Source organism: Geotrypetes seraphini, chromosome 1 (genome assembly GCF_902459505.1).
Source record: "Geotrypetes seraphini chromosome 1, aGeoSer1.1, whole genome shotgun sequence".
NCBI classification, from domain to species: Eukaryota; Metazoa; Chordata; class Amphibia; order Gymnophiona; family Dermophiidae; genus Geotrypetes; species Geotrypetes seraphini.
The window spans coordinates 214,748,862-214,775,726 of record NC_047084.1 but is presented as its reverse complement, the minus strand read 5'-3'; the positions used below and the strand labels follow the sequence as shown (position 1 = coordinate 214,775,726).

Sequence of the window (26,865 nt, the reverse complement as noted above, 5' to 3'; positions counted from 1 at the left end):
AGTCAAGTGGTGACAATTCCATAGTTGACTAAGTCCTTAATCCTTTTAACCTCTCAACTTGTGTTGATTGTTTTACCTACTTTCAACAACCAGGGATTATTGTAAGCCGCTGCCTGAGCATTTAAAAATGAAGACAATTCATTCTTATAAAGTGGGAAGAGGGGTGGAGCCATCGAAAATATCAAATAAAAAAAAAAAAAAAACAACTTCCAGCTAGCAATTTCAATTTTCCAAAACACTGCTAAGAAATGGGAATTACAAGGAACTGTTGAAATCAACACAAGATCTGGAAGACCAAAAAATAAATGCGAGTGTAACAGCATGAGCGTGATTTAGGTTCGGGCTTGTACCCATATAGCCAAACCCAGACACAAACAGTAAAGAAAAACTCTTCATTGATGAAAAGAAAGAAGATCCTGCATCCTATTGCTTCACAAGGCAGGTATATAAGTAGAAGTCTCTTTGTTCAAGAAGCAAAAGTTCTGGTATTTCTTAGAGCTGGTGACTGCCATGCCCCAAATAGTCTGTAAAAGTCCTTCTTGAGACAGGAAAGAAGTGCTGGTCCCAGCCAGACCTCAGAATGAAACTCATAGGTAATTCAGGAAAAGAAAACCTTGGCTTAACTCAGCCAAGCAGAGCCTCTAGGGTTTGTAGTCAAGGTACATACAAGAATCACTTCTTTCTTCGGCCTCCCTAACCTAGTTCTGGCCCTACATCTTATATAGTTCCTGGTAGCTGCTTTCCTGACTCCTCCTTCCTGTTTCACTTCCCCCTAAGGAGGAGCTACCTATGTTAAGGTGGCTCTAAGATTGTGAGAGAGTATCCAGCAGGGGGCGTGGTAATGTCTTACAGACTCACTCACAGTGAGATAATACTGCCCAAAAACTAGTCAACTTTCTAAAAATAGAACTTACAGAAGAACACTGCAGGTGAAAAGTTTAGCTAATGTGATGTGATGTCCAAGTCCAATTGTAGACGTTTTGCTAAAAAAAATTAAAATTTTCATCCTCATCATAGCAAATTTTAAACAAGAAAAAGAGATTATATTCTTACCTTGACAAAATCTTTTCCAGTAGACAGGTGTGTCATTCTGGACAAGTGTTTTTGTTTGTTTTATTTATCCCCGCCCTTATCCAGGGCGAGTTACACATTACATACAAAAATGTAAAATTACATATAACAAATAAGTCAAATTAACGACAAACATACCTACAAACAGGAAAAACAATCCAGACAATAAAATACATCAGTGACCTCACCATGGCTGTGAGCCATATGCAGAAGGAATCCACTCCGGATTTTTTCTGTGATCCTCCTACTTCACTGGGAGCTCTACTGCCACCTGCAGTTTGTACCCAAGCATGCAAGAGCTTCATCAAAATTATGTGAAGGGAAAATGGGAAACTTCCCAAACCAATAAACTATTCTGCTCGAACATAATAACACTTGAACAATCAATGAACAATAAACAGCCAACAGAAGTATCAAAGGAGCTCAGGTAGATGCTAAAATATACTATACAACCTTCTTCAAGGCTGAAAGGGCTGACTGGCATCTAAGATACATACTTGGAGAAGAATAAACAGAATGAGACCTTAGGCAGGAGCAGGAAGGAGAGAGTGAGGGTTCAGAATGACACAGCTATCTACTGGAAAAGATATTATCAAGGTAGGAATATCATCAAGGTAAGACCATAATCTCTTTTTCCAGTGCAATAAGTGTGCTATTCTAGACAAACAGGACGTACAAAAGCAGACACAGAAATCTAAGGCAGGCTGACTGCGCCAGCCTGTAACACTGAGGATCCAAAGGCAAAGTCCTCTGGCAAATATGAGTAGAGTGGACCAAGTCACATCTCTACAAATCTCTGCTGGAGAGATTGACCTATCTTCTACCCACGATGAAGCTACACTTCTGGTGGAATGCATCTTAACAGAAACAGAGGACTATGTCTCACAGATAATGTAGGCTGATGAAATGGCCATACGGATCCCATCTGGAAAGCGTGGCCTTGGAAATGGGCATGCCTTGCTTAGTCAAAAGAGTCAAAAGAAACTTTCATGTTCTTCTTCCCTTTTTTTCTTTTTGTACATTTTTTCCTCCTTTTTTAAATTTCCCATGGCTCTAGTAAGACGGTTCCAATTGGCTGATAGTCTCTTACGTCAATTATGAGCAGACACATTTTTTCTTTAAACCTGTTCTGGTGTCAGTGCAGTTGCTGACATGCCATGAGGAGGTAATTTTCACGAAAAGCCTATAAGCAAAACTAAGTCGTTAAATGCTTCCTGTAGCTTGAATGGTTTTTTATATATCTTTTGAATTTGCTTATTTTAACGATGATTAAATAAAAATAAAGTTTACATCTTTTAATATTTTTGTAATTTCAGAGTTTCATCGCGCCCATGCTTTGAGCATTTTTTAAAACCTCTTTCGGTTCCCTGAAGCAGGAACGAAACGGGCCACGTCCGTCGGAACCTGCAAGCCTAAGCTAAGTTGCTGTTCCAGATTTACATTAATATGTTTATTATTCTTAAACAACAGTAACTTTGTGCACTTTCTAAATAGTAATGGACTTTACAACAGGCTTCTAGAGTTGAAGCAATGATTGGGCGGTGAGGTGGTAGTGTTGGGAGCTTCCCTGTTATCACCTCCATATCTCTGAGCTCAAGACTCTATGAACAAGTTGTATGGTTATAAGTACCTATTTACTTACAAATTAAGTGATTACTTTGCATGTTTGCTTACTTTCTTTAATCACTCTCCTCTCGATGTTCTGAGAGGCTTTTTGCTCCATTTTTGTTTGTTAGTCAAAAGAGTCAGCACAAACAGACAGTGTGTCTAAACTCATTGGTGACTTCCAGATAACGAAATACTCTTTCCATGTCCAACTTCTTCAAAATGTGGTCCTGTTTCTTAGAACCTATGGACTGGAATGCAGCTAAGCAGACTTCCTGATTAACAAACTCTGAAACCACCTTCAGCAGAAAAGAAGGTATGTAGGGAGACTTCAGTTTCCAAGATATTCAAGAGATTAAGGAAAAGCTCTTCACAAGAAAGAGCCTGGAGCTCCGAGACTCATCTCGTTGAGGTCACTGCTACCAGAAAAACTGCCTTTAGCGTCAACTCGAAGAGGGATGCTTCTTCCAGCTGCTAAAACGGAGCTTTGGTGAAACCTCGCAGAATCATGTTAAGGTTCCACGAAGGAAATGGTGGCGTCATCAGTGGCCTGATGCAGAGAGCACCCTTCAAAAATCTGGCAATATCTGGATGAGATGCCAGCATAGATTTGTGGTCCCGAACCCTGAAACAAGAGAGCCCTACTACTTGGACCTGAAGGGAAGCCAACGGTAGGGCCCTTGTCAAGGCCGGCTTGCAGAAAAGCCAACACCACCAAAATTGGAGCTGAAATTAGCTCCACATGTTCTTAGGCACACCAATGCTGGAAAGTCTTCCATACTTTAGCCTAGGCAGATACTATGGTCAACTTCTCCCTGCAGAAGAGTCCATAAAACAATCTGTTAGAGGCCAGGCAAATTTCAAGTTGTAGCTGTACCAAATAATGTCCAGAACTGAGAAGGTGACTGCAGATCTTTTCATAAACTGACCTCGCAACAACCCAATTGCTGTATATAATATAGGTTTATTAGCAATAGACAAAAGTCAGCTTACATGGAACAATAGTACAGCACATTGAGCCAATGGATAACATACAGAGTACCGGCTTCTGTTTATGGATCCATCCTAAAGTCTAAGGCAGATGGTATGCTACTTATATACTTTAGTAGCCTACTTATATACTTTAGTAGAGTTCTACTTAGTTACAGATTATATACTCACTTTCTATTGGGTTGACACATCTGTCATATCTATTGATTGTATAATCTGCATATTTATCTCGGAGCAATATTGAACCATATCACCAATGTTGTAATAGTCAGCAGATGCTTGCCAGCTTTCTGGGGCAAAGATGAATCTCTTAAAGAGCATATTGTTTCTTGCTGACAGGGAGAGATATGATTGTTCAGAAACTTGAATTCATAAGCACAGTGTCTCTCTTAAAAATATAACTTTTGGGGTCTCATAGGAGTCTTCACCTACATTTTTATGAAGGTCTTACTCCTGATTCTTCCTCAGAACCCAACAGTTGGAAAAAACCTGCACCCAGGCTTGCAAAAATGCTGAGAGACTGCCCTCGATATGAAAACAGACATCCCTTGGCCTGGCATTATTGCAAGTTCTTGGAGGATGGAACCGCATCGAACGCAGAGACCTGGTTACAGCTGGATCTGGAAAACCTCTGCCTATAGCCTCAGGAGAATATCTGCGACACAGAACTGGAATATTGGTGAGAGCGCCTGGAACCATGAAAATTAGAGTGCCCTAAGCCTCTAGAGGTTCTGGATCTACTAGCATGCAGAGTCTTGGGATGATGGTCCACTGCTCGGTTCACAAGATCATCCAGGCTTTTACCAAATAATAATTTCCCCTTGTAAGGAAGTCTGGCAAGAGTAGCTTTACAGGTGGAATCACCAGTCCATTGTCTGATCCAGAGCATTCGACGAGCAGAAATTGAATAAACTGACACTTTACCCAGGACACATATAATATCATATACAGAGTGTCAGCCACATAATCCACACCAGATAAAAGTAGCTAAGAAGGAGGTTCATTTCCCTCACACTCCAAAGTGCGCAGTCTGGACAGACAAGCACAAGTAACAAAGGATGCCACTGAGGCAGCTTCGACTCCCAAAGCCATTGCCTCAAAAAAAGTCTCCTGAGAACATTCACTCAATGGTCCTGCATATCCCTGAGTACAACACTGCCTTCGCTCAGAAGGGAGGTGCACTTAGTAACCTCTGCAACCAAGGAATCTAGTTTAGGATGACTAAAAATTTGCCGACACTCTTGTGCTATAGGGTACTGCCTAGACATGGCTCTCGTTACTTTAAAGTCCCTTCAGGAGAATCCCACTGCTCTGAAATCAAGACATTAATGTCTGGGTGCCAGGGAAAAGCAGAGGACAATCATTAATCCACACATGAGGGAGGAGGAGGGAGGAGCTAGCTGTGTGTCCAAATGTAGCTCATGGAGAGACACCAAAATGAGATCAGATAAAACAGCGGATTGAAATAAATGCAGAATCATGGGATCGTCCCCAGGTTCTAGAGGTAAATAGTATCAAAGTGTCAGCATATGTTCTGTGGTCCCCTGCTCTGGGAGGAACATTCATAGACAATAAAGGAACAGTAAAATTATGCTCATCATCAGTATCTCCTGTAAACAGGTCTCCCTAGTCCCAAACAGCGACAGACTGAGAAGTAGATGTGCTCTGAGAGGCTTTGCCTTGCTGAGGCATGTCTGACACACAGCGGGACTGCGCAGGTACATGGCTCTCCTGAAAGGCTTTCCACATAAAATTAATAAATTCTGAGAAGAAAGCCATATCAGGGAGTGAGGAATCACCCTGTGATGACACTACCTTGCGTTTCTTGGGCTGTGGGGTGTCCGCATACTTTAGCGTGGAATGGTCATAATTTCCAGGTCCTGAAAACAGAAAAGACTGCCCCGATGGGCAAGCTGCCCTTTTAGTCAACCGAGCATGCAAAGGAGAGGTTAAGCTGGCCACTCCCACCTCTCCGGTCCGTGAGGCACGGCACTTGGTGCAAGGATGCTCCTGAGGCACAGAATTTGTGCAATCCTATCATGAATCTGGAATATAAGAGCCTGAAGACTCCATCCCAACCAATCTGAGGTAAAAAAATTTTGTTTTGGAAGTGCAGGGAAATTGCTAAAATAATTGGCTTATTAAAGGCAAAAACTGGTGAATTTAGGGTTTTTGAGGAGAGGGAACATAGGGGAATATGCAGGAACTCTCAAAAATGTGATTTTCAGACCTTCCCCCAATTCATCTCAGAGTTTGTAACAAGCCTTACTCACAGTGACCTACGCTAGCAACATGCTGCAGCCTGCCTCAGCTCTTTACAGTAGCTGGAAAAGAGAAGAATCACTGCCTCATGCTGAAAATGCCTCTTCACTGCTGATCTTCAGGCTGCCAGCTAGAATGGCATCTGATTGCACACCCAACCCCGTGGACCAACGGATTCACTACCAGAAGGTGGGAGCCAGCACCCTGCGAGATACTGATGAACCTCCTACAGATGTCTCACAGCCTACACGTAAACCCCTGCTAAGAACCAGGTGAGGAAAAGTAAGCAGGGACGGCCCCAAGCTCAGAAATATTTGTGCAGGCTTGCTAACAGGTACCACCAGGGATCGGCCTGTCAGCTGCAGACCTCGGTCTGCTTCTTCTCTACGCAGGCAGAGTTGACACTAAAGGTGATAAGCTCCAAGCTTAAAAACACTGAATGAAAACCGAAAACACCAGATAAAATAAGAAAAAGGAGAGAGTAGAACAAAAACACTCCTGGCTCACTTGCAAAAGGTGGCAGTAGAGCTCTCAGTGAAGTAGGAGTGGATTCCTTCTGCATATGGCTCACGGCCATGGGGAGATAACCCATGTGTCCAGAATGGCACACCTATTGCACTGGAAATGGCTATTTTCCATAATTTTCGTGCTCAATACATATTTCTTTAGGTGTCATTTAAAGTAAGAATCCTACAGAAAAACACACAAAAACAAGCCATAGGGAAGAGAGAAAGAGGAGAACTGCTGACCTGGTGCATGAAGGAGCTACAGAAAACTTCAGACAGCATGTTGGGCTGCTGATGTCATCAAGACAGCCTAGCAGGAAACAGAAAGAAAGAGAATAAAGAGCCAGCAAGCCCCTGTGGCGTGACAAAAGGGGTGTGCTCTAAGGGGCATGCCAGGCCCCTTTTAAGCTCCACTGGAGCCTCGGTGGGCCTAGAAATTCTGGACTGTGGCTGTTAGATCAAAATTGTCATCTAAGGTACTTTTGAGTTTTATTTTTATTATGGTGAAACATAAGGTGAAATTTAGGTTTCTGGCTGTTAGTATTCCTTCTGTACTAGGTTCAATAGGGAAGCATTTGGTGACTTTGAATAAAAGCAGTCCTCTTCCCTCTACTTCAGGTCTAGACTCAGGCAAGGAATACCCCTAATCCACCCATTTCCTTTCCCCTCCTTCTCAAAATATCTGATTGATTAGGCTATTTTGATTTGATTAGGTATTTTTTTGATATGATTAGGTATTTTTTCCATTTAATTTTATAATCTTTTGTAAACCGCATTGAACTTATGGTTATGCGGTCTAGAAATCCGATGTTATGTTATCCCCATAAGGGTTTTCCCCTATGGACCTCATGCACAAATATCATCTCAGGCCATTTTTGAAAGGAGGATTTGAGTGGTGTGCCTGTTTAGAGCCAATTCGTTTATAATTATTCCCCTGATGTAGCCTCTAGGCAAAACAGGAGTACCCTGTCGGGATCTGGATTAAGAACGGTGGTTCCAGAAACATTGTGTGAAATTATCAAGCTAAGTACCTTACCTATAGAATAGCGATTTAATACCGGGACCTGCTTTTTTTGGAATGGCTTACACCAGGGGTAGGGAACTCCGATCCTCGAGAGCCGTATTCCAGTTGGATTTTCAGGATTTCCGCAATGAATATGCAAGCGATCTATTTGCATGCACTGCTTTCAATGCACATTCATTGGGAAAATCCTGAAAACCCGACTGGAATACAGCTCTCAAAGACCGGAGTTCCCTACCCCTGGCTTACACAAACACACTGAAATGGTCTACTTATAAATTTTGAAATCCAAGCTGTGTGAAGTTTAGCATTGTATGGACTTTAAATACAAGAGACACATTTTAAAGTTGAAGAATTGAATTGACTGAATGACTTTATTATATACAGTATATTAAGTGGAGTTTATTCACAGACCTATGATGATATGAGCTCTGATATCATTCACTTTGTTTTTTGTTCAGCTTGTGGTTTGAGTGGGTGTGCCAAGTGCATGTTAGCCCAACAATACTTCAATAGCAGTATGTTTATTTATTTTAAAATAACAACTGGATATCCAAAATGTCTGCATCTGAAAAATGTTTAGTGGGATCACATAGTAGTTGTTTACCTTTATACCATGTAGAGGTTGTGTCAATCTTTTTTCACTTGGGGATTCAGTGACGTACACAACCTGGCTGGGGAGCCTGAACTTTTATACGCAACTGTATATATGCTAACTGATAGCTATTCGTTTCATTCTATTGTAAATTTTGTATATTTTTCCTAACTGAAGTTTTCATGCTTGTTTATACACAACAAAATACAAGGAGGAATGTACATAAGTCATTACATTAAAAACTAATGAAGTATCTGCTAAATAAACTGAAAGAATATTTTACAATATAAAATAACATACTTCCCAGAAAAGTGAATCAGAGAACTGTCATCTTTTAATAAATGAACAAATGCCATAATACCTGGAATTCTGCACTTTTATTATGCATTTGAGCTGCTTGTTTCCACTGATTTATTAACTGCACCAACATCTTTACAGCATTGTCCAGAAGAGATGGATGGACATCAGTGACTTCACGCACAATAAAGTAAACAAATCCTGAAAGCACATCCTCCCGCCAGTCAGGAAAATCAAGCATTAATGCCTGTAGAGTATTGAAAGCCAGGGCACGTAGTTCTTCATCCATGTGTATTGTCAGCCTGTTGAGGACAAAAATTTCTGGTAGAAAATAGCATATTGATATATTCCACAACAGAAAGGAAAACACAACCCCACATGTGACAATACAGAAACCAAAAGAAAGTGGGGAAGGGACAATGCATGTCAGACTTGAGAACTATCAATTTATTAAAAACATATAAGTCATTAAAATATGTATGTAACTGATGCAAGCCTATCAGAGAGTCTCAAATTCTTTTATACTGGACCCCAACACGGTCCGTGCTTCAGCTTCTGGAAAAAAGCCTTCCTCAGGGGTGTACTTGTAGTATCTACTAGATGGCGCTAATGTACTGCAATTGAATAAAAAGGATAATGCTCAGCTTATACAAAATGGCTTGCATGTAACGTGGTACCGAATCTAAGGCAATTCGAACGTGTGCCTCTGCAAAACAGCATCACCACTAGAAAAAAAGCATTACCGCTAGAAAAAAAGCATTCACCACTACAGCTTTTAAGTTAGTTTTAAGTGTAGCTCAATGCCAATACCTAATCTAAACTTTGGTTTATATACTGGGTCATCTCCCAGTGGAGTTCGACTCGGTTCACATATAATTAACACAACCAGACAATGGCAGAAAACATAGGAGAAGGAAGAACTAATTAAAAACTAAAGTACATAAGAAAAATAACTATAATATTATTATTTCGTTGAGACTGTAGTTAAACCATTTAAAAATTGTGAGAACAACAAAGTTTTCAGGAATTTACGAAATAATTGCAGCTGGCCTAAAAGCCTAATGGAGTCAGGAAGTTCATTCCAGATCTCTACAACTTGAATACAAAAGATCGACTGAGCTTCCCAGCAGATTTAAGTCCCTTAAAGGAAGGGAAGGATAAGTTATATCTTTGTGTGCTTCTCAAATGGCAAAGTATAAGGGGACAAAAGGATCAAATATTCCATAGAGAAGCTTGAAGATTATGCATGCGCATTTAAAGTGGATCCTAAAGTGAAGCTTTATCAACAAAGGGGAAACATGATCATACTTTTGTTTCCCAAAAATGAGCTTAGCTGCATAACCTTCTAGGTATAAACTAGTCAATTGTCCTGCACAGAAAGGCTAAATTCCTTATTTCTTGCCTAAAGATATGGCCTGTTTCTCACCTTGTATGAGGGGAAGTCAATAATTTATCTACCTCGATAGGAAAGAAGACAGTTTTCAAAATATTTTTGTTTTTCATTATAGTCCCGATAGCTCCATACACTTCAAATCCACTTTTCCTGAAATGACTTTAACCCCTTTGAAAAGAATTCTGTTTGACCTTCAAACCAGGATGTCACAGCTTCTTTGACTTCTTCATCACTTGAAAACCGCTGTCCACTGAGAGATTTCTTCAAAACTCGGAACAGGAAATAATATGAGGGAGACAGGTCAGGACTGTAGGATGAATGGTTCAACTGCTAAAACCCACATCCTCAGATGGCAGCCTGTGATTGTCGTGACATATGCACCAGCGCATTGTCGTGAAGAATAAGAACTCCCCCTCTGTGAGTTTTCCTCATCTTTTCTTCTTGATTGACTTTTGCAAAGCAATCATTGTGTGGGCATAACTCTCCCTGGTTATGGTTGTCTTGTGTGGCATGAACTCCAGAAGCAAAAGTTCAAAAGAGCCCGAGAGCTAGTCTCGACGGGCAACTATAACAGTGGGCTGGATGGCACAAGTGAGGGAGAGGAGGTAGGTGAGGAGGAAGAGGATTTCCCACCGGATGGCAGGAGGTGATTGGCTACGAGAAGGGAAGCAGGGCATGATGGGTGGGGGATAGAGTCTTCATGCCTCCGAGGAAAAGTGTGCTTCCCGGTCCCTCAGAGGCAACTTTGTGAGGTTTGTACCTGTTTATTTGGTGTTCCCGCATTGGTTCCAGTGTCCTCGTGGGTCTTGGGGTTTGTCTCCCGGTAGAAGACAGGATCGGGTCAAATTGAGAGTCAGGAAGGCCTGAGAGTTTAGCCTGTGCACAGGTAGTAGGAGGTGCTGTTGCATCGGGTAGGTCTCACAGGGCGGGGAGCGGGCGTGCGCGATCAGTCGCGCTGTTGTACGGGGCCTCTGGGCTGCATGGAGCAGGGGTGGTACCATTGCACATTTTTTGCCGGCAGTGGATTCAGCTGAGCGTCGGAGGAGGGTGTGTCGGCTAAGTGCTCTGGTGGCGAGCGGCCCTTGCGGACCTGCGGCGCTGTCGGGCGCTTCAGCCCGGTGCTCTCACATGGTCAGACTGCTCGCTCGCGGTGCCTAGTTAGCCGGATGGGGGCCTCCGGCATGTGTTGGGGCGGCAGGGCTGGGGTAGCACAGAGCTGATCGAGCTTGTGTGGCATCAGGATATGGCAATACACCATATAATTATACAAGAAAGATATCTAACTATTGCGGGTTTTCCTCCTTCATGTAGCTTAAGTTTTTGCTCCAACTGTATGTTGCTCTTCTTCGGAGGGCTGGGGTCCACGTTGGTTTCTGTCTCACTCCGGCTCCCTTGTTTGATGAGGGCCCGCTTGTTGGCAGGATGCGCTCAGGCATTCGGGGTTTGGGGTGGTGCAGTGAGCTGGGCCTTTGGTGCAACGGCTGATCACCTGTGGTCCCCCTGGTCCTTTCCCGGGTGTATCGGCTGCTGGGGTGTGCAGTTTCGGGCTGGGGCTGCGGCGGGCAGTTCCCCGGTCGGCTGGTACGGTTGTGGTGCTGCCTCTCGGCCCCGGGGAAATGTGCGGAGTAGGCAGTTTCAGTTCTCCTGGCGGGTGGTTACGGTTCCGCGGTCACCTCTGCTTTGTCCCCACTTTAGGTGCTGCGTCGGTGGTGGCACTTCTGTTTTTTCGGTCCTTTGAGTGCAATTGATGGCTGGCTAACAAATATCCAAAAACAAACAAAAAAAACAACACAAAATTGAGGTGGGAGCTGGTGACCTGGGGCTGTGGCGGTGGCTCTGATGTTTCCGCAGTTCTTCCTTCTTCTGAGGGTTGGGGCTTTGTTCCTACCAGCTGGTCTGATGTCCCAGTCCCATCCTTCAATTTTCCCTGGTCTTCAGTTTCTACAGTGCAGCCTCTTCCTGGGGTCAGATTGGGATTTTGGGGGTCTTCGGCTTCTGGCCGCGACCCCTCTGGAAGGTAACTTGAATTTGCTGTTGTGGCCTGGGGGTAGGGGGCTTGTGTCATGGGTGGGGATCGGCTTCCAGGGGTCCTTGGGTCCTTGGTGCACCTCTGGGCATGGCTCTGCCTGGTAGATGGGTTCTCTTGGGGGGGGGTCCTCCGATGGGCGATTCGGGACGGGGATGTCCTGCATAGAGCATCGGAGGGCTGCCCCTCAGTTGGTGTTCAGTGCTACTGCTGGGTCATGCTGGGGAGATGGGGTGGCGTAAGTGGGAGGCTGTGGTGTGTGGGTTTTGACTGTCACTCCAGTTAGCCAGCCCTCGGATATGTCTGTCCCTAGGCCTGGCGGGGGGCAGCATCTAGTTCTCTGGGTACCTTCCCTTGCCCGGTGGAGTCCCTGGAGTTGGTTAACTGCCTTCATCGGGGTGGGGATGGGGGTTTAAGTGGGTTTTGGTCCGGGGGCAAGTCGCGGTGTCCCTTCTGGCGGGTTGCTGCTGGTCTTTCTGTTTTTGATTTTCAGGGCCGGCAGTGGAGCCTGCTAGGGATGCTTTTTGTCAGATGCTACGTGCCGATTCCAGAATGTGTCCCAGCCTGCGCTTCCAGCTGCCACTAACACTGTTTTGCCAGGTGATAAGGACTGGGGACTGCGGCAGAGGGGATCTGGCAGGTGGCGAGTGCTGGTCCCAGAGCATGTTGGAGCTGGATGTTGCCAGGCCATGGCTGTAGCTGGGAGATAGGGTGGTTGCTGTTGGGGGCGCCACTTCCTCTGCTGTCCAATTTGGAGTGAGCTGAGTGGCTGCTGTTGGGGACAGTTACCTTGACCTTGCCTGCAGATTTTTCTGTCTTTAACTGTTTTGGGGTGGGGGATGACTTATGCTTCACTACATTGACTCCATTTTGGACTCAGGATCTCTGTGATTGGAGCCATCTCCAATCACCAAACAATGAAAAATATTCACTTGGATTTCATGGAGAATCTCCAAGTTCTCCCGACAGCAATGGAACCTCGTGGCTTTCTGACATGGCATCAGCATTCTTGGAACCCATCTTGCAGTAACCTTGGACATGCCTAACTTTTTGTGAATTATTTTCCAAACTGTACCTGCTGAAATGCCATTTCTTCAGATATTCGGTAAACCTTAATTCACCTGTCTGACAAAATTAAATTCTCAACTTTCTTGCACATTTCTGTGGAAGTTGCTTCCACAGGCCATCCAATGTGAGGGTCATCTTCAATGGACTCTCTACCCCACTTAAACTGCTTGCTCCAAAATTTTAATTTTTAGGATGAAAGGGCAGACTCACCATATACTGAAGTCATGCATTCATGGATCTCCTTTGGTTCTTTCCCTTCTTTTGTGAGAAATTGTATCAATGAACAGTGCTCCAAATCTAGCAGTTTCTTACTTGATTCGCATAAGGACTCTTCTGACATCCTGTCTCTTGCAATGTTAAGAGTCATACTAACCCGCAACTGTGCATGACCTTGAGACATGCACGGACTTGTTTCAACACCCTTGCAATTTCTTTTCATAATCAGGTAGATAAATTATTGAACATTCATATACTGGGGCATGTGCTACTGAATCTAAAGCAGCATTAAATCTAGATCTTCTGCCAACTGTCAAGCTAGTAAGGTATAAAAATCTATCTGAACAAAAATTATATTCATTGGCTAAAACAATTGAAGTGGGTTTTTTTCCCCTTAGGGCACTTAATAAATTAACTTTTTATATGTATAACGTCAAGTCTTGCGAATAATACATGCACCTTGCCATGGGCAGACAATAAAATGTATAAATTTTCTTACCTTGCTAACAATTCAATTAGGTCATTCCTGCTCATACCATCTGGAATTAGTCTTGGAATAGCAGCAACACAAGTTCTGAACAGGTCAATCTTGGGCTTTCTCTCTCCTCTACAACATCAAAGTCTATATCACTTTTCAATTATTTAGACTGTAGATTTTATTTTGCTTTATATGACTAATAAAAACAAGAGCATTCAAGATTACAATTATGCAACTGACTCAGGTAGGATCATAGTAACATAGTAAATCACGGCAGATAAAGACGTGAACGGTCCATCCAGTTTGCCCATTAGTAATAATCATTTTAGAAATGCATGATATGATTAACTTGTCTCTTCTTTGATACTTCTAGGCCACTGTAAAGTCTGGTATTGATGTAGGTTCCAAATGCAGAATATACTTTGGTCATATAGGCTACTGACATGTTAAATTTTTCCATTCACACACAGGATTTGAGGGCTTTGTATTTTAATTTATACCCCTCAATTTTAGAATGACATTACATTTATGATTGATGTTTTAGTAATTATGCATATCAAGTTGAAAATCATTTAAAGGACAATTCTATAAACTGGTGCCTAAACTTATGCACCCTTAAAGAGGCGCCAATGAGAATATATGCACTAGAAGCTATTCTATAACGTAGCGCCTCAGTGTTCTAGAGTAGTGTTTCTCAACCTATTCAAGCCAAATACCCCTTAAGCCTAACAAATACCAACTGAGTACCCCCACCCAAACTCTACCCCATACCCGCCCAAACTCCGCCCCTGACTCCACCCCCATAATAATAATACTAATTGTAATGCAATTTCTTCCATCCATTTTTCATATAAACACAATATAATCTTATTAATACATAATGGTAACCACAATTAAAAAAACACAAAGCACACTGTATGCAGAGAAAATGTTAATTATCAGTTATATTTGGGGGGTTTCAAAGATGTAAAGGCAGATGACTTTAAAATATGCAATGTCACCTCAGTAACAACTATAGAAAAATCTACTATAATAAAATGCTAAGCACACATACACACTCTTACCGCATGTTCCCTGATCTATCGGGCTGTGGCCAGCAAGAGTGCGCATGCGTGCTTACCACGCATCTCTCTCTTGCTCTGCAACACTTGAAATTACCCGACAAAGTTCATTTTTTAGCTCAAAGCCGCCACCGCGGCTCCTCTCTCGAACCGCACCAGCGTTGGAGAAGACTTCCGACTCAGGCAGGGCAGGGATCGAGAGAGGAGCCACGACGGCGGCTTTGAACTAAAAAAAAAAAATTCTCAAAATCACTAAGGGAGCTGTTAGCCTTAAAGCAGCTGCCTCTTTCAGTAGAACTTGCAGATCTGTACTGCACGAGCTACACCAGCCATGCTGTCATCCTGGGCATGACCCCATAGTGCGAGCCGGCCCTTTGCACCTGCAGCTCAGGCACCACACATGCCGCGGCGGGGGCGACGTAATCCTACTGAGCGTGAAAGCGCGCAACCTGGTCCCCACACCTGCCTACCCCCTCCCCCCAACACAGCACTCGAGCCGGTCCCCGGCTCTCACCAACTCGCCGGATTTGTGGACACCACGGCAATGGCGCAGGGAGGAGAGACGACACTGAGCCGTGACAACAACAATACATATGGCCTCCCTCCTCTGCAGCTCCAATTAATAATAATTTTAAAAAAAGTTCCAGAAGGTGCAGTGCTAGAGAGAGATGACAACACAAATTGAAGGTGAGTGCTTTTTACATCTCTTGAGCGGGCCGAGGTATTTTTACCTGTCTCAGGATTCACCATGTGTAAAAAAAAACCAAAAAACCCAAAACAAAACCTAAGCAAGAACACTTGAGCAGGAGGGTTCCCCAGATTCTAAAACCCAACCAACAATTTGCTCTGGGTGGGAGACATAAGGGGGCCACGGAGAGACAGTCAGGCATGGCACAATAGAAAAATACAGGCAGGGGGCCAGGGAGAAAGACAGATAGACATACAGAAAGAAAGACGGGAGGCCAGGGAGAAAGACATACAGAAAGAAAGATAGGAGGCCAGGGAGAGAAACAGAGAGAAAGAAAGACAAACAGATGGGGCCAGAGAGACAGACAGAAAAAAGACAGACAGCCAGCAGCCAAGCAGAGAGAGAGGCAAAGAAAAACAGACAGCCAGCATCCAAAGCCCCAGACAGACAGCATCCAAGGAGAGAGAGAGAAAGGAAAAAAAAAAAACACCTCAGACAGATAGCGGCCAAGGAGAGAGAGAGAAAGAAAGAATGAATATTCTAGCACCCATTAATGTAACGGGCTTAAAGACTAGTAGACAAATATAGTGAAAATATAGACAGCAGATATAAATTCTCAAAACTGACACATTTTGATCACTAAATTGAAAATAAAATAATTTCTCTTACCTTTGTTGTCTGGTGATTTCATGAATCTCTGGTTGCATTTCCTTCTGACTGTGCAACCAATATTTCTTTCTTTCTTATGCTTGTTCTCCTCCAGACCTCATTCCATTCCTCAACCAACATCTCTCTCATTCTTCTATTCCCCATGCATCTCTACCTCACTCCTCCCTATGCCCAATTTTCCTCTTCCTTTCCCCATGTGTACCATCTTTTTCCCTCTCACTCACACACTCAGGCCAAATAATTGTCCCTTTTTATTCTCTCCCTCCTTCCTATGTCCCAAGTTAGTGCCCCCTTCCTCCCTCCCTCCTATGTCCCGAGTTCCTTTGTTTCTCCTTCCTATGTCCCCCCATTGCCTTCCAGCCTTTGTCCCACCCCCTTCCTCTCTCCCTCCCTCGAAGCCACGCCGAAGCCTGCATGCCCACCAAGCTGACCCGCCGCCGATTCCTCCTCCCCCTGGTTCACCGCCACCGATTCCTCCTCCCCCTGGTCCACCGCCGCCGCCCCCTGCCACCCACCCGCTCCATTTAATTACCTCTCGCTCCTGCTACAACTCCAGGAAGGGTCAGACGCGTGCAGCGATTGCACGCCGCCAGCCCACAAGCCTTCCCCCCTGACATCGGAGAGAAGGTCTTGGCTAGCCAAGCAGCGATTGAATCAGGTCTTTTTCTAATAGAAAATTCTTGTTTATTCAATTTAGGTTTCAGATTAAGATTTTTAACCCAATATTAATATTAATGGATACATGGACAACTTTACGATTTATTAATAATTTAACACCTCTTCCAATTCAAAAATCTACTTATCAAAATATATGGCTAAACTCCAGGATCCAAATAGGCGGTTTTAATATTGTCTGGAAGGATTGGATTAAATCAGGTATACGAACCTTAAATGATGTGATATCTAATGGTAAACTGCTGGATTTTTCACAGTTGCAACTTAAATTTGGCCTTGATAAAAAACAAAGTTATAAGTGGTTGCAACTGAAGCAGGCTATTCAGGCAGGGTTCCCTGAATGGAAATCTCTTAATAATCAATTTAGTTTAGATTTCTTATGCTTTCAGGCAGACTTCCTGGGACACCAGGCCGCACAGTGGTATAAATTAATATCTGGCTATTTAAATAAAAACCCAAAAACTGGACTTAGAGATATTTGGAGTATTGAGATTAAGCATCAAATTAATGCATCTCAATGGACATGTATTTGGTCTTGGAGGATGAGATGTACAATGTCTCCGTCTATGAGGCAAACATGGTTTTTCCTGTTGCATAGAACACTCTGGACCCCTGTTCGTTTACAAAAGTTGGATTGCTCTAAGTCTAATAGATGCTGGCATTGTCATCTTGAAGCTGGAACTTTACATCATTTATTGTTTTATTGTCCATTTATTAAGGTTTTTGGGGAGTCTATTTGGGATCAAATAAATTGCCTGTTGGAAAATCATGTAGCATTGTCTTATGACACAATTTTATTTGGCATGTCTATGAGAACTAAATGTCAAATATCAGCTAATAATAATAAGCTTTTGATGATATTAACAGGAGTTGCCATACAACAAATAACTTATAATTGGAAGGACTGTGAGGAGAATGCAGGGCACGCCGACAGCTTCAGGGAGTTCCCCGAAGGAGACGCATGGTGGAGGTGCGTCAACGACGTTCACCATGGGGCCGGAGACATCGCTAAGCCCCGAAGTAAGAGCACCTCCCCCACGCCCTCAGTCGACCAGTTCCCCGCGAGAGGAGGAACTTCCTGAGGTTGGAGTTCACCTCCTCTCGGAGGCTAAGGAGAACTACGCGGGGACTGTGCTGCACGACTCCCTGCTGGAGCAGAGGAGTCTGAACGAGGAGACTGAGGAGGAAGCAGTGGGGGATGAGAGAATTCAACAGACTGCAGGAGGAGACACGCTGCCATAGGGTGAGCTAATTAAATTAAAACTACAACCATTTCAAATTGTGAAGCCCCGAGAGGTTACATTAGATTCTCTGTGGGATCTGGTAGCCAATTTGGCAAAATCTATTAACCCGCAACTACAACAATTAGAAAAGAAACTAGAAAATCATGAAACTGAGATTAAAAATTTAAAGATTGGACTTGAGGACTCATAAACTTCAACACAAAATATTAATCAAGAATTAAAAGTTTCCCAACAAATTACTGAGGTATTAATCAAAGACAATACTAACTTAAGAAGGAAGATGGAGGCAATGGAAAACTTTTCTCGTAATAATAACCTCAGACTGATAAATTTCCCTAGGGTTTCTGTGATAGCCCCAAGGGAAATGTTGAAACATTACATGACGGAAGTATTGGAGCTTCCTGAAGAGTCATTACCACCATTTACGCAGGTTTATTATCTCCCAAATAAGCCTCAAGACCAACAACAGCAACCACAACAGAAATTGGGACCTGATTTAATGAATATATCTAATATTTTGGAAATGTCTGATAGAGAATTAGTGACTCCGGCAACTTTACTTTTGACAGTAGCTCTCGCACCAGATAAAAACTGGTTGCTGAGACTTTTCTTTAAAAATAAACAAAAAGAGTTTTTAGGTTGTAAAATTCAGATGTTCCCAGATTTGGCCAAGGATACACAGAGAAGGAGACGAGAATTTTTGTTAAGGAAACCTGGTGTTTTATCTCTGGGGGCGACCTTTTACTTGCGACATCAATGTAAATGTGTTGTTAATTATCATTCTCATAAATATGTTTTCTTTGAGCCATCCAAACTGACAACTTTTCTTTCAACTGCATCTCTGGAGAAAGAAAGTGCTTAGTTTAAGAAAGGGTGCTTTAATCTCATCCGACTAGTTATTGCCTGGTTTAAATAATTTCTTTTGATTCGCCTATTTCCCTTCTTGGATCTCTTTGAGGACTTGAGTAGAAATTTATGCTCATATTTGATATTCTTTGATATATGTTTTTTATTTGTATTAATTTCTTGCTAAATTTCCTTTCTGTACAAGTTGTATGCTTGAATATATTGAAAAATTCAATAAATATTAAATTTTAAAAAAAAATAACTTATAATTGGAAGGACTGTAGTAGACTGAATTGTTGTTTTTGGTGGAATTCAGTTTGTCATGTGTATAAAATGGAAAGAACGTTGGCAGTTCAAAAAGGTTATTATAATAAATTTAAGGATGTGTGGAGACCATTATTAAATTATTATAATGAATAAGTTACACTTTTCCCAAGTTTTAATACACATGTGGATTTTGGGAGGGGGGGGTTGGTTTTTTCATTAAGAAAATTTATATGAATGGCATAAGATATTATTTTCGGGTAGTATATTTTAGTCATATATGAATTTGGGAGGGGGTGGGGGTTAAATCTTTCTTGGTGTATGATGTTGAAGATTTTTCAAGTGATGTTGTATTATAATTGTTTGATACTTAATGTACACTTGATGTAAGTTATAAAATGAATAAAGAATTAAAAAAAAAAAAAGATTTTTAACCCAACCCTAAGTAAAATAATAAATGAAATGGTCTGATCAAAGTATAGGTTGCCACCTACCATCCTTCAAATGAATTTCTGCTGTTGCAAGTGAAACTAAATCTAACTGATGGCCTCCTACATAGGATTGGGAGAATTGTGGCAGTGAATAATCTAAAGAGGACAGGAAAGCCTTGAAGTTGTTCACCTCCTGATTATTTTCTAGTTCCAAGTGGAGATTAATGTTGTCTAATAATAGGCTTTGAGAGGTAGCAAGAGAATTATTAAATATAAAATCATGAAAAGACTCATTGGCCGAGGTCCAATGACCAGGTGGAATGTAACAAAGTACAAAAGAGAGTCTTGTAAATCCTTTCTATTCAAAGGTACAAGATATGACTTCCAAGCCATTTTTTAACACTGAATCCAACACTTTAAAATTAAAATCCTCTTGTAATAGAATAGCGACTCCTCCCCCTCTTTTTTACCTAAGGCAAAAAGGGATAATTTTATAGTGTGGGGGAAGTAAGTCATTAATGATTGGGATCTTCCTTAAAGGTAAGCCATGTTGTAGTAATGAGTAGAAATTACGTATTACATACGTGATCATATCCTCAGGCTCCTTATTAGACATCTGTACACTAGTCATACACATAGGTCTCCCAACTTCTTTATCTAGATGTCGAAGAATGCTGTCTAATGCTTTCCGCACTTGAGGATAGTAAATTGACATTCCTTCAGGAACAAACAAAAAGGAGTTAGCACTGATGTTCTATGTGACCTTGGGCAATTTACTCAACCTTCCACTGTCTCAAGTGCTAACTAAGATCATAAGACCATTGCAGAAGAAAAATTATGTTCTTACCTGTTAATTTTCTTTCCTTTAGACGCAACAGATGAATCCAGAGACCAATGGGATTAACAGGTGGTCCTATTGGCTGGCACACCTCCTGCATCTTAAGTATTGCTCCTTGCCCAAGCATCTGTAACCATCAATATGCTTAGCATGTAAAAAACTTCTTTCCCATAACAAATTTCAAAAGGTAATAATACAGAATACAACTATCAATAATAACAGACTTCGAAAGTTGCAAAAGAAAAAACCGACAGTCAATATCCAGAAAGGGTGGGGCTCTGGATTCATCTGCTGTGTCTAAAGGAAAGAAAATTAACAGGTAAGAACATAATTTTTCCTTCCTTAGCAACAGCAGCAGATGAATCCAGAGACCAATGGGATGTAGCAAAGCAATCCTCAATCTGGGAGGGAAGCAAACGCCGCTGCCACAACAACCGAAGAACTAAACGCTGCCTCCGCATGCGCCCCCACATCCAATCGGTAATGCCGAGATAAAGTATTCTTGGAAGACCAAGTAGCCACATGACAAAACTCCTCCAAGGAAAAAACCTGTGGACTATGTCCAAGTAGCCACCGTTGCTCTGGCTGAATGGTCATGAAGTTCTTCCGTCAAGTAAGCGTAAAGAATGTCCTCCTGGATCCTTCGGTCGATGGAGGCTTTGGACGCTGCCATATGTTTGTCGCATCCCTTGAAAAAGAGGTGATCTAAATGAATAAAAGTCGTTAGAAACCTACAGATTGCGGAGAATGCTACGCACTTTTAAAAAAATGCAGTGATGAAAAGCTCGCCTCCCCATTCCTCCTCCCAGGAAGAAGAAAGGAAAAGTGAGAGCGACATAAAAGAAAGGATGACACTACCTTAGAAAGAAATTGTGGTTCTGTCCAAACTGACACCCCAGAATTTGTAAATCAGAAATAAGAATCCCCGCTTAGGCACTATGAAGTAAATGGAATAACTTCCCTTAGTTCCAGAAGAACTAAAACTACTGTCCCGAGTACCCGTAACACTTAAAAGGGGTCTCGCACGAACGTAACCTTTGGAAGCTCAATACATGGCCACTCCAAGAAAGAATCTGAAATGGGAGGAAGATTCAAAGTTGCAAGCATCCTGAGAAATGCCCAAAACCCCTGACCTGACATCATAGTGTCTCCCCCCTCACGAGAAAACATAAAGAGTTACCTGAGGAAGTAAAGACCCCTTCAGAATGAAGAGCAGACAGTCAGGGAATGGCTGGACAAGAGTTGTAAATTCTGAAAGAAGAAAGGAACTTACCCAGAAAAAATTTAGCTTTGCGATGTAAGATGGAGTATGTTACAATTCTGAAAACAGTGTTAACTCCATGTAATGTTAGTCAAAAACTTACTGCCTTTAAAGTGAAGACGTACTAGACGTAATCTAGAAGCTGCATTGACCACCCCATGGGAAACAATCTGCACCCTAATTGTCATCCGATAAAGCTCACATCCCTATAGAGAACTTCAGGGATGATTCCAACAGTCACATAGCATTTGCTACTCTGTGGGTTTGGGAGAATAGGTAACCTGTCCCTGGTTAGAAGGAGCCACACAGCTCTTCCTGCCAGTTTGAGGGACTGTCTAGCAGGTGCCCTGAGAAGATGGCGACCTGAGAAATCTGTGCGAGAAGCTTTGAAACTTGCAGTCCCTGGCATACTAGAAATAGAAAAGACAGTTCAGGAATCGATGCTATAGTGCTACCAGACACACACAGCACTTTAGTGCTACCAGATACACACAGCGCTGCACAGAGGTACAAAGAATAAGAAAACTTCTAAACCTACATAGACTCAGCCTTTAGTGACACCGAGAGATACAAGAAGATACCCATATGAAACACAGAGTACTCTCATGCCACTGACATCACTGTGCAGCAATTTGCCTTCTGCCGACCCATAACGGCAAAAAAACGAGATTGAGCAGCTGAGCACAGGGTAGAATCTCTTTCTTAAGCACCATGAGGCATAACAGTACAGTACTAATTAAAGTTAGTTAAGTCTTTTCAAGCAGAGAGATTGGGGAAACACACACACAAGGTATATCACCGCAACAGTGGCAAAAGCTGTTGAAACATTTGTGATGTGTAGAACCCCGAAAACAGGGAAGCCGCAGGATAGTGACCTAAGTCAGCTGCAAAATAAACTCCGTGAATGTTGCGGTGCTCCCGCTAGCGCCGGAGAAACAAGTGCGTGCGTGTTTCATGCTGAAATGAGCCGGCTTATCAACAATGCATTAAAAACCTACCCGGAGCCAACCATTAAAATATTTTTCCCACTGTCATGGTATAAAATGCTTAAAATAAACATTGGAGAGAAATAAAGGAATGCTGCTTCATTCTCAACTTAAAAAAATAAGCACACGCCTCTTGCGCTCAGTCAGGAACCGGCTATGTGAAGAACACACCCGGAGCCGTCCAAATATTTACCTCCACCCGGCCGCAGGAACTGCTAATCAGAGTCCGCCTCGGGGAGAAACCCCACTACCGCAGTGGCGCTACTGCCAGAGTATGAAAACAAATGCACGCCTATAACACATGGGAAGGCACTAGTTCCGTCAACGGAGCTCTCTATCCATACACCCGAAGCCCTTTACTGAATAAACTTCATACAAATGTAAATTTACTTGGCAGTCATTAAACCATTTCCACAACTCTACAAAATATAGCGTTTGATAAAAAACATATTCCTTCTGTAGACTCACACTGAACCCACATCTCCACCACAACCAGAAAAGAAGTTCAAATAAAACATATACTCACAACTTTGTTGATAGTGCCGGGAGATGCCGGTTGCTCAGCACTATGAGGGCAGAATTGTTTAATAATCACTGTGGTCTTTTTTTTTTTTTTTTACAGTGAAGGGAAAGAAGAAAAATCGAGACCCAGTCAGACCTTCTATCATTGGAGGGAGGGTGAGGCAGGGACCTGGGGGGCCCAGGTGTAACCCCCTAAAGCTGGCAACGTTCAGCCGGACACCCCTGTCTCACTGAAGAGAAACCTCAACAGGAGAAATAAAATTGCCATCTCACTGAAGAGAAACCTAAACAGGAGAAAATAATTTTCCAGTCACAGCCAGAATTCAGGAGCTAGTTGAATAGCGACCATCACCTGCTGGGAGATAGAGCATACTGAAGATGCAGGAGGTGTGCAAGCCAATAAGACCACCTATTAATCAGCTTCTCTATCTCCACCTGTTGGTAGATGTGTGCTATCCCATTGGTCTCTGGATTCATCTGCTGCTGTTGCTAAGGAAGGTAAGTTCTCTATGGTACCAACATGCAAAATGCAATGTGAAATTTTTATGGAGTGCAATTATACTTGTGACAGGGAAAAATATAGCACTGAATATGTCTTTATTAAAAATTTCTATACCGCTTATATTGTCAGTTCAAAGGGATTTACAATATTACATTCATTTCTAATACAAAGTTATATATAAACATCTTTTCCATTTTCAACATAACATTGAGTCTCAATATATTTGTTACTGTGAACCTTCATATCATATACAGATCTCAACAAATACATTCATTAAAAAGCAGCACCTTGAATTTTCTTTTAAACTGATGTACTGTACATCAGATTCCAATCTTAACCCTTTTGGTAAGCATTCCACCAAGGGTATCATCATAGAGAACAGCCTTGACCTAATTCATTCGTGTCTAATTTCTCTAAGAGAGGGTACTTCCAACAAAAAAAATTTGGCTGGAATGTAATTCTAATTATTGTCTTTAGTCTTGTTCTAACGTACCTTTTCTTTTGGTCCTGTGACTTTCTCTCACAGGTAGTTGGTTTTAGCACATTAAGACAACAGATGGGTGTTGTCTGGTGCAGAAAATATAAATAGGCTTATTAAAAATGTATGTTACTTGGAACAGAAAGTTGTTACAGAACTGCTTCTATGTATATGTGTCAGAATCTGCCTGGTCCTCTAATCAGCATGTGTATAAGTGAATATGTGTCCTTATGTAGGTGGCTGAGGAGGGGGGGTTCATAGACAACGGCACGAAAGACAAAAGCGCGCGCCGACAATTGAGCGCAGTGCGCGCCGCCGCGCCACTCTAAATTACAGTTTTTAGGGGCTCCGACGGGGGGTTTTGTTGGGGAACCCCCCCAGTTTACTTAATAGACATCACACCAGCGTTATGGGGGGTTTGGGGGGTTGTAACCCTCCACATTTTACTGTAAACTGAACTTTTTCCCTAAAAACGGGGAAAAGGTGAAGTTTTCAGTAAAATGTGGGGGGTTACAACCCCCCACACGGCCACCACAACGCGGCGCGATGTCTATTAAGTAAAGTGGGGGGGATTCCCCCTCCATGCCCCCCCCCGTCGGAGCACTAAAAACAGTAATTTAGAGCGGCGCAGTGGCGCGCGCTGCGCTCAATTGTCTGGGCGCGCCTTTGTCCTGGCGCACTTTTGACCTGACACCGAGGAGGGGTGTGGGTGTGTCCTTATGTAGGTGGCTGAGGAGAGGGGTTGTATGTGTCAAAAAGAGTCTTTCCTTCTTTGTGTTTATATACCTGATTTATCTTTTCTAGCACTTTCCACTAAAACAAATGGCAGTATGGCCAAAGTTGGACCTTGACCAGCAGGGCATGATCAAACATAGAAACATGATAGCAGATAAAGGCCAAATGGCCCATCTAGTCTGCCCATCTGAGAGATTCCATGTGCCTATCCCAGGCCCTCATGAATTCAGACACAGTCTCTGTCTCCACCACCTCTTCCAGGAGACGGTTCAACGCATCTGCCACCCTTACTGTAAAAAAGTATTTCCTTAGATTACTCCTGAGTCTATCACCTTTTAACTTTATCCTATGTCCTCTCATTACAGAGTTTCCTTTCAAATGAAAGAGACTCGACTCATGTGCATTTACATTATGTAGGTATCTAAACGTCTCTATCATAGCTCCGCTCTCCCGCCTTTCCTTCAAATTCAGATCTTTAAGTTTGTCCCCATACACCCTATGACAAAGACCATGCACCATTTTAGCAGCCTTCCTCTGGACTGACTCCATCCTGCTATGTCCCATCCACCCACAATGGCCATGCTATGATTGTCGGCTATGATTGTCCTGCTGGTGCTGCCCTACAAATTGTACCCCTAAGGCAAATTCCTAGTCCACCTAATGGTTGAGCCAAACCTGGCTTCAGTTGTGTCTTTTGCAGATCATTTATAATGTCTTTCTGAGAGGAGAGGAGCGGAGCGGAGGACCTATTTCTCTCTGAGAGGAAAGGAAAGGACATATCTTTCAAAAAGGAGACAGGATATTTCTCTGGGTAAAAATACATTATTTTGCTCTGAGCTTTGTTAATTTGGGGGATAAAAGCTAAACTGTAGGTTCCTTTATAACAGTGGTCTCAAACTCAAACCCTTTGCGGGGCCACATTTTGGATTTGTAGGTACTTGGAGGGCCGCAGAAAAAATAGTTAATGTCTTATTAAAGAAATGACAATTTTGCATGAGGTAAAACTCTTTATAGTTTATAAAACTTTCCTTTAACAGTTAAAAGTAAAGATATATAAACTATAAAGAGTTTTACCTCATGCAAAACTGTCATTTCTTTAATAAGACATTAACTATTTTTTCTGCGGCCCTCCAAGTACTCTATTTTTTTCTGCAGCACTCACATTTAAAGTTCAATATCTTTTCTTTCTCAAAACTGGCACATTTCAATCACTAAATTGAAAATAAAATCATTTTCCTATCTTTGTTTGGTAATTTCATCAGTCTCTGGTTGCACTTTATTCTTCTGACTGTGCATCCAATACTTCTTCCCTTCTTTCAGCCTCCTGTATGCTTCCTCTCCTCCAGACCTCATTCCCTCCCCCAACTTTTTCTTTCTTTCTCTATGTCTGTCTTTCTCTGATTCTGTGCCCCATTTTTTTGCTTTGTTTCTGGTTCCCTGTCCCCCCTTCTTTCTTTCTTTCTTCCTTCCTTCCTCCGTGCCCCATTTTTTGCTTTTTTTTTCTGGCTCCCTGTCCCCACCCCACCTTCTTTCTTTCTTTCTTCCTTCCTGCCCTCCCCCATGCCACCGCCGCCGCGGAATAGGCTGCTGCCACTGCCGATATCGGGAACAGGCCGAGATCTCCCTGCTTCTCTTCTGCACGGGGCCAACCAACTCTCGCTGCCCGACGTCAATTCTTTTTTTTTCAATTGAAAAGCTTTTATTAAACACACCAAACAGTACAGAACAATTGCACATGAAAAATACATAGAGCTGAATACCACACTCCACAATAGTACATAGAATTAAAATCAACAGCATAGACATGTGCAAGTCCTTCAAACTAATAAAACAATCTAGAATGCCCCCCAAAGCACTGCCAATAACCCCCCTCCCACCCCCCAGGGACAAAGCACAATACCCACAACTCTCTATATGGTTGAGAGATAATCAATTCCAAACAGATACCAAAGATTGAAAAGGAATATGGGTATGTGATCCCCCCATGCCTCGCCCATCTATTCTAACCCCCAGACAGACTCAAAGCCCCTGACCACCCCTACCACAGATCCCCACAGAAGCCCGAAAATTGCGCCACACATGAGCATAACCATGTAGTTTACCATGCCGTAAGGCCGTTAAATGATAAAGATTCTGC

General features: G+C 42.5%; 1 protein-coding gene across 8 annotated transcripts in view; it reads right to left on the bottom strand.

Moving 5' to 3' along the window:
* FRYL (FRY like transcription coactivator) overlaps window positions 1–26,865 on the bottom strand; it is a 768,252-nt gene that overhangs the window by 446,588 nt on the left and 294,799 nt on the right. For all 8 annotated transcript variants that reach the window (XM_033945802.1, XM_033945793.1, XM_033945809.1 and 5 more), the window contains 3 exons: window positions 19,991–20,123; window positions 13,550–13,657; window positions 8,412–8,649 (listed from right to left, as the gene is read on the bottom strand). In XM_033945802.1, coding sequence (XP_033801693.1) covers window positions 8,412–8,649; window positions 13,550–13,657; window positions 19,991–20,123 — 479 coding nt within the window. The remainder of the gene's footprint in view (window positions 1–8,411; window positions 8,650–13,549; window positions 13,658–19,990; window positions 20,124–26,865) is intronic.